At 36.4% G+C, this 12,492-nt stretch overlaps 1 protein-coding gene across 2 annotated transcripts in view; it reads left to right on the top strand.

The window, feature by feature from the left end:
• The window catches only part of fndc3ba (fibronectin type III domain containing 3Ba), a 153,879-nt gene that overhangs the window by 121,013 nt on the left and 20,374 nt on the right, over positions 1-12,492 (top strand). For both annotated transcript variants that reach the window (XM_055157004.1, XM_055156999.1), the window contains exons 16-23: positions 1,845-1,980; positions 3,041-3,112; positions 4,234-4,352; positions 6,238-6,343; positions 7,127-7,299; positions 9,350-9,463; positions 10,365-10,514; positions 11,052-11,333. In XM_055157004.1, coding sequence (XP_055012979.1) covers positions 1,845-1,980; positions 3,041-3,112; positions 4,234-4,352; positions 6,238-6,343; positions 7,127-7,299; positions 9,350-9,463; positions 10,365-10,514; positions 11,052-11,333 — 1,152 coding nt within the window. The remainder of the gene's footprint in view (positions 1-1,844; positions 1,981-3,040; positions 3,113-4,233; positions 4,353-6,237; positions 6,344-7,126; positions 7,300-9,349; positions 9,464-10,364; positions 10,515-11,051; positions 11,334-12,492) is intronic.

Raw genomic sequence — 12,492 nt, 5'->3', positions numbered from 1 at the left:
CCCAAATGCAGCAACAATTTACACACAAGGAAAGCATTTTTCTGACAGCTGAATCATTGATTTAACAAAATAAAGACATTGTCATTTATTTTTATTTGTTAAGCCAAAAGTATTGGGGTTTTTAGGCACGTTTTGGCCCTTGTTAATGGTTGCTAGGTAACGTACGTACGTATATCACCTACTGCCCTTGTCAAAGCAGGAAGCAAAATTATAAACTTCATCACATTTAGGAAACTACAAAAGCCTAGCAAAACATTTAGTAATATTATAATGATATCTATGTTTTAGTGAAGTTATATTATTATTATATAAGTTATTGTATTAAGCCAAACTGTTGCGGATGCTTTGTGATAAAAGATTTCAATTTATCTTATTTTGCAAACCCAATATCACAAAAGTAACGCCCTCGCAGTTCTTCAGACAATATCACTGACATAATAACAAAAATAATAATACTTTTTCCAATTTAACTTCTGTAACAATTTCATTTTTCTTCTTTGTGTCGATTTCAAGGTAGAACATTTTCTTTGTGCGGATTTGGCTCATGGTCACCCTCAGAACAAACAATTATTCCAATGTCCAAAATGGCTGAAACCTGGGAACAGTCTTAATTGATTTTGCAGTGGAAGTCTGAGGGGCTCCACAGCTTCCACAGCGGAAACTAATGATCTAATAATTGTCCCACTCACTGACCACGGACTCGCCTCCCTGAATGGGAACGGGCTCTCCTCGCTGCTACTTTGATTTATACTTGATTATTACTGGTCATTCATTTTAGTTCGTTAGTTAGCCTATTTCAGTAAAACACAATTAAAACAGGTAGTCTCACTCAGAAAAATCGAATCAAATACAGGACCAAAAAGACATACAGTAGGCTGAAGGTTCGCTTATCCAATTTTTATTTTCATGTCTAATTTTAAAGGAAACAACAGTATATTAAGTATGCCGGTGTAATCCCTCAATCGTCCAGGTGGGGTCTATAGTAAAAGAAAAATTTGGTTCTTTAGTGAAATGTCTTCTGTCTAAAACTTTTTTCCAGTTGAAAGAATTTTTTTTTTCTTTTGCTAATAGTATATTATCTATTCTGGCTAGACCGCTGATTTGTAATTCATTGAGAGAAGTTAAATACCACAAAATCCACAAATTACCAGGTACTGAGAGAAAAAAATAAATAAATTAGTTGATCATATATTGGTTGGTTTAGTATTTCAAAATATGTCTTTTTTTGATCTACAATAAAGGCTTGAGGTTAGCAAGTGCTTGATGGAAGTGAAAAAGGATGTTATGAATTATATCCATGTGCCATTTAAAGTTTCACTAAGTAACTTTTCCAGGGGGTGATTAAAGTACATGTCAGATCTGTGGAGAGGTGAATCAGCTAACAATAAAAATACATGCGTTTCAAGGTTTTGAGTAATCACAAAGACTGTAATCGAATAAATGCCAGTTAGATAAGTTTAATGCAATACTGTGGAATGTTGTGGGCATTACATCTCCATGGAGACAAGCAGGTGCCTGACCTACCACTAGAAAAGTTACATAGTGCAACTTTTTAAATATGAGTAAAATATGAGCATAATTTTTATATTTAATTTGAATTGTTTACCTCAGAATGTTTTGAGTGATGTATTATTAACACAATTCCTGCTCGCAAATATATCAAGTCAAGTAAATTTATATATATAGCGCATTTAAAACTGCACTATATAGCAAGTTGCACCAAAGTGCTTTAAAACAGGAAACATAATAAACAATAAAACAAATATATAATTTAAAATAGCAGCTGAAGACAGCTGAATGCACAAAGATAAAATATATGTAATGTATTTTGTTTTGTTTTGCAGCTCATAGCATCAAATACGGAGGGGAAGAGCAGTCCCAGTGAAGTCCTGGTGTGCACCACAAACCCAGACAAACCAGGTCCTCCTTCTACACCGTGCGTCACCGCAGCAACGCCTTATGGATTCACCGTTACATGGGGTAAAAAAACACACAAGAACAACACATAAAATGTTACAGACAATGGGAGATGTTATGTAAAAAAAAAAATCCATCATTATTTCAAACCCAGTGTAAAAATAAGAATAATAGTACGAGATAAGTGTTTTTGTAGTGAATGTGGGCACTTTATTTGTCCCAGTAAACAAAATGATATCACAAAGCATCATTTTAATATTTTTTCAGAATCCGTCAGCATGCTTATTTGTTTTTTGGTAGTGATTTTGAAAGCATGTGTTGTATTTTTTATTCAACCCAAAATCAATAGTGGTTTGAAATTGGAATTAAAAAGGCTTCAGTTCAGTCACATGCATTTTGCCATTTCTCAAGCTTATGCAATGACTTCAAAATAATAAAAAAAAGACAGCTGCCATAGCAATTAACAACTGAAAACTCTTTCATCTTTTGAAAAGTACTCAAAATGGTACCTATAAACAGGAAGCTGAAATCTTTACATTTAAAGTGCCAAAACTAAACTATTTTCTGATCTATGTTATAATGTTGTTTCCTCGTCACACATGTAAAACATACAAACTCTGCGTATTAGGCTGTGTTCTCTCAAACAGAAAACACACTTTGCCACCTTGTGATGTCATGTGGTAATACAGGAGGTGCTCCACTGTGTTTTTTAAACTTAATACACCTTCACTAGAATCATTTGGATGATCTCCGTCCTGGAATTTCCAATCTCTACTGTACAAAAGGTCAAAGGTAGCTGTTAACTTGAAACTACCATTTCATGACACCAGAAGGTCGAACAGAGCATCTTGAGCATTGGAGATGTAGACAGACTAATAATAATAATAATGGGTTACTCAAACTGAATGTGTGAATAAAGAAAAACAACTCCAGGTATGTTTTTGCTGAGGTAACAACATTATAACATGGCTCAATGCTCACAATTTTGCGTAAAACAATACTAAATTCATCACTGCAAGAGGGTTAGTTGTTATAGATATAAAGTTTGTGTCATTTCCATGTGGTATTATGTTTTTGTATTCTAGTATCCTATTGTAGACTTAATGCACAATGTTTTTTCCAGATCCCCCACAGGACAATGGCGGCTCCGAAGCTCTCACGTACCTGCTTGAGATTTCAGAAGGATGCTCCGAAGGTACAGCCAACATTATATAACAATTTATGTATCTCCTTGACAATGAAATACAATACAACGTAAATTAAATATTACATTTCCGTCCAAGGTCTGAGTGTCTCTGTTATGAATTCAAGCTTTATAGGCCGTAAATGTTCTGTATTTCCTCGAATTATCCACTTATACTATATCTGCAATCAAGTGTGCTGTTGACATTGACAGAAAGCTATCATTTAATGTATCCTTAAGTGAAATGTTAATTAGCTCTGACATTATCGAGGGCTAAGATGCGTTTCTTAATTTATCTTCTCTATGGAAGAAAAAAATATTAGCGATCTCCTATATTACTGCTAAGAAATATAAGCACTTAATATTCACGTTTACCTAGGTCTTTAGTTAAGGTTGGGTAAACATTATTATATCATGTAGCTTTACTTTAACTTCACCTTGTTAATAGCACATGAATAATTCAAACACACTCGTACATTGCATAACCATAAAACAATGCCTCTATTGTGTAGACAGGCTACATAATACATACAGGCCATAATGAACTGAGAGACTGACGCAATACAGGTCAAGACTCAATTCTGGCAAAAATATTTGGGTTAGGCGTTTAAAGAGCCCCTATTGCACTGTTTTCTGATCTATGTTATAATGTTTTTTCCTTGTCACAAACATACCCAGAGTTGTGTTTTGTGTTTTTCATACATGTTTAATGCATAAATCCGGCATATTTAGGTTGAGTTCTTCACTTTTTTGCACGTTGTGAGGTCAAGTGAAAGCGTTGCAAAGTGTTTTTAAACTTGTGTACACCTTCACTAGAATCATTTGGTTAATCTCAGCCCTGGAATTGCCAATCTCTACTGAACAAAAGGTAAAAGGTAGCTGTTATCATGAAATCGCACCGTAGAACAGAGCATTTTTAGGTTTGCAGATGTAGACAGATTAATAAGAAAAGATTACTCAGACATATCTGAATGAAACAAAACACAACTCTGAGTATGTTTTTTGACGAGGTAACAACAACCTAACATGATTTAACACTCACAAGAGTCAATTTTGCGTAATATAGGACCTTTAATCAATAGACTGCTATGTATAGAATGGTTGTTTTAATATACTTTTATGTGTTTATGCAGCAAGCCCGTGGGATGTGGCCTACAGTGGACCAGCTACGGAGTGCGTGTGCAAGCGCCTAACCCCCGGAACAGTGTACCGCCTACGGGTGTGCAGTATCACCACCGGGGGGCACAGTCAGGTAAGGGTTCACTTTTGGCACCAGTCTCTTGCTATTTTTGCTACTTATTTAGAAGGTGTTATTACCATTTATATTTTTTCGTCTTTGTTATTATGATATATTGTGATGTGTGAACTACTATCCAAATATTTTCCGGATCAGTAAAGTTCGTCTAAGTCTTAAGTATAAAGGTGTATTCTGTAACTTTTCTTGTGGTGGAGTCTGCCAAATACTTTTTGAAATGTTATTGCTTTGTCTGGAATGTTTCACAGTATGGCATTAAACCTTTCTATCATCATGGAGACCAAACCAGACCAAGTTACAGGTCAGATTTTGAGCTGTAAAACCACCTGTAATTGAATAAATGTAAGGTAAAGCTGTTCAATGTCATACTGTGGAACATTCCAGGCAGAGCAGTGACATACAGTATCCATAGAAACAAGCAGGTGACCCAACCGAAATGTTACATAGTGCACCTTTAACATAGACTGAATGTACTATGCAGATTAGTCAAAAGTGTTTTTCGTAACAGTAGGTCAGGTGTAAATGGGACAATGGAGTAAACAATGGTGGAAAAAAAGTCAAATTTAATGTTTTTTGGAGAAATATTTGAAATAAGTAGATCAATAATATTCACTAGGCTAAACAATGCTGTCAGTCAGATAATACAGGGAAATGGGTTTACATGTACTGAGAGTACTATGTAGATTAGTCACCAGTGGTTTTGGTAACAGTAGGTCAGGTGTAAATGGGAAAACAGAGTAAACAACAAAAAAAAGTATAATTTTTATGTTTTTTGGAGCAATATTTTAAGCAATGTAGATCAATTATATTTACTTTTTTTAAAATGGTTTAGTAAATAGAACAGTAGGTCAGGTATGAATGGGACAATGGTATAAACAATGAAAGGCAGAAATTACAGTTTATATAAGTGTATTATCATGTATTTTGGTGAAATTTTTGAAGCTATGTATATCAATGATATTTGCCGTTAGTCTAGTTAGTTTCGTGATTCCAACATTGCCAAGATCTGTAGAAGAGCCACAGAAAAATGTGTTAATATGTAAATTGGTTACACTGTACTTTACCTGTAATGTTCCACAATATGGTATTAAATTTATATAAGCGTTTATTTAATTATGGGGGGTTTCATTGCTCAAAAATGCTTTATACATTCATTCTTAGTATGAGTGGGATCGCCTCTTCACAGATCTCACCTGTAAAGTGGTCTCTATGGAGATTGAAGTTTAATGCCATACTTTCGAGCACTGCAGGCAAAGCAATAACATTTACATAGAAACATGCAGCTAGTGGGCCCTCTACCAGAAAAGATTCATAGTGCACCTTCAAAATCTACTTTAATTTTTTTTTATTGTTTACTATCAAGACACTTTGTAATGAGAACTTAAATTTATTTGATCATTAGTACAGGAAACTATGATTGGACACTTGCTGATCTATGTTATAAGATATTACTAACATATTCATATCATTACAAATGGAACAATATTAATTTATGTAGTTTAAAAGTGATTTGTAACTTTTCTGGTGAAGGGTCTGTCATATGCTTTCCTCCATGGAGATGCTATTACGTTGTCTAGAATGTTCCACAGTACGGATTAAACCCATTTTTCTCAAGGGAGACAACTGTGGGCTACATTACAGGTCAGATCTGTGGAGATGCAACCCTATTCACAGAGAGAATTCTTATATTCTTGAGCAACAGAATCACACATAATGAATAAGCAAAAACATCTCCACGGTGACAAGCAGGTGACGGACACTCCACCGGAAAAGTTGTGCAATGCAGCTTTAAGTTCCAAACAAAATATAAGAAATCCAATGTGTTAAAGCACTTGAATGTCCAATGCATTATATGTAAAAGTAAATGTCCCTCTTTCTACAGTGTGCTGTGAGTGTACCTGTCCGTACGTTATGTGTCCCGCCTGGGCCCTGTGTGCCGCCGAGGATTGTGGGAAAAGCCAAACACAAGGAAGTGCAGTTAGAATGGGGTAAGGCCATAGAGACTCATCAGCCTGATTCAACTCTTTACATAACATATCTTGCTGTCTATGTAGCAGCTCCAATGCAAACTCGGTCAACCTTTTTTCCTTTTAATTGTGTTCTTATTTACCCCATTAACGTCCTCCCTTCTCTCGCATCTGACTCAGCTTTGCTAATGTCCACCCATTATATTTCATTAGTGTTGCTGTCTGTAGGGAGGCTTATGGCTACCAGGCTAAAACCGGGAGAGGTTCTTATTTGAATTGGATTTAATAAATATGGACCCAATCAACTCTTATTCAGGTTTCTGCCATTTCTACTCCAGCAAGGTTTCCCCAACGTAATTTTCCACAATACACAGCAGCTGGTGAGGAAAATTATTTTTAAAAACAACATGTATTCAGTTGATTAGGCATTGTTACAGGTAATAGCTGTAATATGCGTCACCTTAGGTGTAGATATGACTTTACAATGGGACAACCTGTGATGCCATATAAGTCTACTGAGGAAAGAATCAGATAATAGACAGCTCTATTGGATTTACCACAAACTGTTCTTTATTCTGCACTCTTCTGCTTTAATGTTAATTTTATGATGATTGCTTAAGTTTTGTTTAGTTTGGATTGTGATTTTAATGTCTTTTGACTTTGAATTACTTTGTGTTCGAATTGTGCTGTACAAATAAACCTTCCTTGCTGCTTTAGGATCTGGCAACCCAAAGTGAGCAGCTCATTCTACTTTTTGATTGGAGATACATAGTGTAGCTTTAACTTTATTTTTCACCCTTTCAGACTCTCCCGCAACAGAGGGAGTGTGTGAGCAGTGCATCTTCAGTTTGGAGATGAGCGAAGGAGACAGTGAACCCGCAGAAGTGTACAATGGCGCAGAGCTGCAATGCACAGTGGGTAGTTTGCTACCAGGTGCAACGTACAACTTCCGGGTGCGGGCTGCCAACGAGGCTGGGGTAAGAATCATTCAATACTCTCATATGTATAGAGGCCAAATAATCCTTTAATTATATGGTAAACATATATAGTAAAGAAGTAACTCTGGCTCAAATCGAAAGAGTATTATTAGTCATTCTTGTAGAAGGTAACAGTAATGATATTAATAGCAGAATTAGGGGCGCTGTTTGTTTAATTATCCATGAATGTCAAGAGATTTTTTTAAAAATTACCTTTGCTGTAGCAGTTTACAATAAACAAAATTATCTATATTTTCAATCAGTCCGTAGGTCTCAAAATGGTGTCCACAACAACCAAATGCCATATGAAATCTGAAATTAATTAATTGTATTTTATCAGTACATAAAATACCAAGTTATGTTGTTGTGTCTTTAGGCTAGACACTTCACTTAGATTGCTCTTTATGAATGTGGTGTCAGTTTACCCCATGACAACTGTGATTGTAATATTCTCTTACCACCAGAGTATAGAGTGAATGAAAAATTATTATAGAGTAACGCTTTGAGAGGCTTCAAAAAAGGGGTCAAGTGGTATATCATTCATTTATCATCAAAAAGGACCAATCAGACAGCGTTCATAACCTTGATGTATATTTAGCTTCTATTTAAGATAATGTAAATATAAGCATATATTGGAGGAGACACACAGAGATGCACACAGCTGTATTTTCTAGGGCAGAATGTCCCAGACAGTTTTAAGAGGCTGCATTAGTTGGAACAGTGTCCCTCGTCTGAAGTGAACATTTGATTCTCATTATTAGCTCAATTAGGGTGGCCCACGCTCCCCTCCGACCCATCTAAACAGAACAAACAAGTAGTTCTTCGCCCAAGTGGTAGCGGACAATATTAAGAAAATACCTCAGTCCTCTTTGGGATCATAAAAATGTGGTGGCAAATGTCTTCAGGTACAACAAGTGGGGACTGTAAAACTAAGTGCTGAATATAACACTGAGATTTGGTTTCTTTTTTATCAAATACATCATATTAAAAAGTCATATATTTTTACAGCTTTTTGCAGATTTCCTTATTGTTATTCGGTGTACTCCCTCCTCATTCATCCCTTAGGCCAGGACTAAGCTAGCTCCTCTTCCTTTAGGACAATATAAATTCTAGCTCCTCAAACGGCACCTTCATATTGAAAATGGACAAACATTGACTTTTTATCCTTATTTCTTTAAAGGCGCACTATGTAACTTGTTGGCAGGGGGACGTTCAGTGTTATTGGTCTACCTGGAATGTTCCACACTATGACATTCAACTTCTACCTTAAATGAATTCAATTATAGTTGGTTTTATAGCTCAAAAATACCTAGAAAAACAAGCATTCTGACTGGAAGCGGGCTTGCCTCGACAAACATCTGACCTGTAACTTGGTCTGGTCTTGTAACCATGATGATAGAAAGGTTTAATGCCATACTGTGAAACATTACACCATTGCACCTTTTCATGTTGACTATATATGTTATAAAATAAATTGTAGTAGCTCAAGAGTTGAAGAGAAGAAACATGAGGCTGTAGTTCTAATGCAGAAGTTGTCCTAATTTAGTACAGTCCTGTCTGACTCAGGCAAAGATAACAAGGACAACAAGATGTCAGTGAGCATCCTCAGTACAGCAACAGTATACTGTATCTGTATCTGATATTAGAAATGTACAAATCTTCAAAAGTACTATTTCAATACCATCTTGTACACAATTTGCCCCTTTCAAGCACCTTGACAGGTAAAAAAGCATGCATTAAAGGTGCACTGTGTAACTTTTTGGTGGAGGGTCCATCACCTGCTTGTCTCCGTGGAGATTTGCCAAGCCAAATTATAGGTTATATTTGTGTAGATGCGGCCCTACTCACAGTAAGAATGCAGCTGGATAAATACAAGACAGAATAGTATAATACCATAGTCTGGACAATTTAAACCAAAACGTTAATATCTCCATGGAAACAAACAGGTTGCGGACCACCCCCAGAAAAAATTACACAGTGCACCTTTAAGACTGCAACTTGAACTTAACACTATATTATGTTATATAACCTCTTACTATTTTTGTTCTAGTTTGGAGCATACTCAGAACCAACAGAGGTAACGACTGCAGCAGGACCTCCAGGCCAGTGTGGGGTGCCGGTCATCACTTTGAGCAGTAATACCTCTGTAACGCTTAACTGGGAGGTGAGCTGTATGCTTTATACAATATTTTCATTAATACGTAGCAAAAAATAAGGCATTTTAGAGATTTTCTGTGGCAAAGTGGGTAATTAAGTGTTTGTTCTAGTAATAGCAGTTCCTTGTGGAGGCAGATATTGTGAGACGGCCTAATTTAAGTCAATAACAATAGTTGGAAAATTAAAAGAACCAATTTATTTTGGGATCTTTGTTACCACTTAAGAGTTTGTAGAAAGTAGTGAAGAGAATAAGACATTATATTTCATCTTTTTTTTTTTTTTTTTTTTTTTATTACACTTCATTTGGCATGTTTTAGAAAAGCGAAATGGAAGACTATCTGAACTTTGGTTAATCTACTGTCATTATAAACTTCCTACAAGGTTACATGAGTAAATATTCTCTATGGCATGAATGTGTCCTCATCAGAAACATACCTGGAGTTGTGTTTTGTTTCATTCACACATGTTTAACACACAAACCCTGCATATTTTGGCTGAGTTTTTCCCTTAAACTGAAAACACTCTGTTCCACCTTGTGATTGTGATTGTCACCAGGTAATAGAGGAAGTACTCCACTGTGTTTTAAAACTCCATACACCTTCACTAGGATCATTTGTATGATTTCAGCCCAAGAATTAACAGTCTCGAATGAACCAATGCTATTAACTTGAAAACTACCTCTTCATGACATCACAAGGTACATGTCATGAGATGTAGACAGTCTAATAATAAAGGGTTAATAAAATATGTGTGAATGAAGCAAAACACAACTCCAGTTATGTTTTTGAGGTAACAATATTCTAACATGGCTTAAAGTGCACAAGAGACAAGCTTGTGTAATAAAGGACCTTTAAACTATAACATATTTAGATCATTGTTTTACGTTTTATTCTTTGTGTGTTGTACAGAGTCCGGAGGGATCGGGCAGTGACATTTCGGAGTATCGTTTGGAGTGGGCGCGAGAGGACGAGCCCATGGAGCTCATCTACTGTGGATCTGCCACACAGTGTGACCTGTCAGATCTGACCCCAGCCACAGAGTACTGCTGCAGGCTACAGGTAACTACAGCCATGTGGCCATGTACCATGAACTAAAGAAGCTTAAACAATATAAAACGGAACTGAATCTTTGACTCAGTTGATTCTTTTGGTTGTGAAAAGTTGATTAAGAAATAAGCCAAGACTATTTTTTTAAAAAGACCAGTAGTTTTATTAATAAGCCAAGACTTTTAGATAGTTTGATAAACAATAATAAAGGAATAGTATAATAATATTTTATACATTTGGTGGGTAGCTAAAATTCACTTTTTAAAATGCAGATTTTTGTTAATATATTGCGAGTTCCAGGGTCATTAATAGAAATTATTTGTGAATTTACCTTTTGGGTATTTAATATCAATGCACAATGTCATCAATAAAAAAAAAAGAAATAAAAATTTACATAAAATATGAATACTACAGTAACTTAAATGCGTAAATACTGGCACATTATGAACAAACTAAACAGTGATAACAAGTTAGCTTCTTCAGGAAATTATAATAAAAGAATAAACAAGAAAAAAGACTATACTATATTTGTTTATTTCTCTCTCTTAGGCGGTGAACCAGGCTGGAGCAGGACCTTACAGTGACCAGGCCAGTATCAGAACCCCAGCCACACACCCAGACCCTGTGACCACCCTGTCCCTCCTGGACCTGCCCACCTGCCCCGAGACCGGGCACTTTCCCTCCACCTGCCTCTTCCTCAAGTGGGAGGAGCCTAACAGCAACGGGGCAGAAATCACTTCCTACATCGTAACCGTGGACGACCAGACCATCACCGTGGAGTCGGGAACGAGTCACATGGTCACAGGGCTGCAGCCAGGACACAGAGTACAGGTATGGACAAAAACTTTTGAATAATTCTTTTTCATTTGTCTCTTTTGTGTAATTATGGTATATTTACATCATAATCATAATATTTTTTATACTTTATGAGACCATGATCCTTGATAAAGCTACTGTCCACTTGAGAAATATGCAGTCTCTGGCTCACTGCATCTGAAAACAAAAAAATACAGAGTTATTAATAATGAACCTGATTTCTTAACCCCCCAAATAACAGAAATGACACATCAGCCAAGAAAAGTCTTCCCAACCTGGCCTGTTTTTGCATTTCCATTCTTGTAGGTAAACAGAAAACTGTTGCAATAGATAACTGGCCTCCGCTTTATAAAAACACCATTCTTGACATCCATTAGAAATCCTCAGTTGCTCCTATCTTTGGTCCATAATATTGTGGGGCGCATAAAAGTTCTCTTATCTATATTGAGCTGTTGTATGCCTGTGTACTGTCTCTCGTATGTGGTTCTTATGAGAGGATTCTGTGAAACGGGAGAGAAGAGGTCCTGTTGTTTTCATTGTTATTGTTCATGTCACGGTGCTCTCTGACATAATGGTTGGCGCTGAGCTGAACATGCTGCTCAGGTGTGAAAATACTGTACTGTACTGTGAGTGTGTGTGTGATGTTAGTTATTTACACCAGTGACACTTAAATGGGCAGTACTTGTCACCATGGAGATGTTATTGCTTGGCCTTGAATATTCTATGGTATGACGTTGAACATGTGCATCTAGCATTTATTCATTATGGTTGTTTCTATGGTTCTGTGAATAGGGGCGACTCTCCACAGATCTGAGTTGTAATGTAGCGTAGTGCCATAACCTGCTTGTCTCCCTCGTGATAAATAGATTTAGGCTATGTTTACACTGAAACGTATCACTGTATCGGAACCAATTTGCGTCCAGACACATCATTTCTGTGTCTGCAATCCTTCCCTATCCACACAGCTTTGAGCATATTTGTTTATATTTTACAGACACAAAACTTAAAACTGCTTGGCTAATTTACATAAACTAAGTGCTCAAAAAACAGCTTGCTATGGTGCGCTGATGTGGTTCAGCTTCTGTCTGACTCAAGGAGATCGTTCTGTCTCTGGAGCCGTTTTCCATAGGATTAGTCTGGACGAACACTGCATCCGCAATGAAAATTACTCGAA

Source organism: Boleophthalmus pectinirostris, unplaced genomic scaffold, assembly GCF_026225935.1.
Source record: "Boleophthalmus pectinirostris isolate CB_2022bp ecotype Guang Dong unplaced genomic scaffold, ASM2622593v1 HiC_scaffold_10, whole genome shotgun sequence".
Classification (NCBI taxonomy): Eukaryota; Metazoa; Chordata; class Actinopteri; order Gobiiformes; family Gobiidae; genus Boleophthalmus; species Boleophthalmus pectinirostris.
Note: the sequence above shows the minus strand (reverse complement) of the source record. Positions and strands in the feature narration are given on the sequence as shown.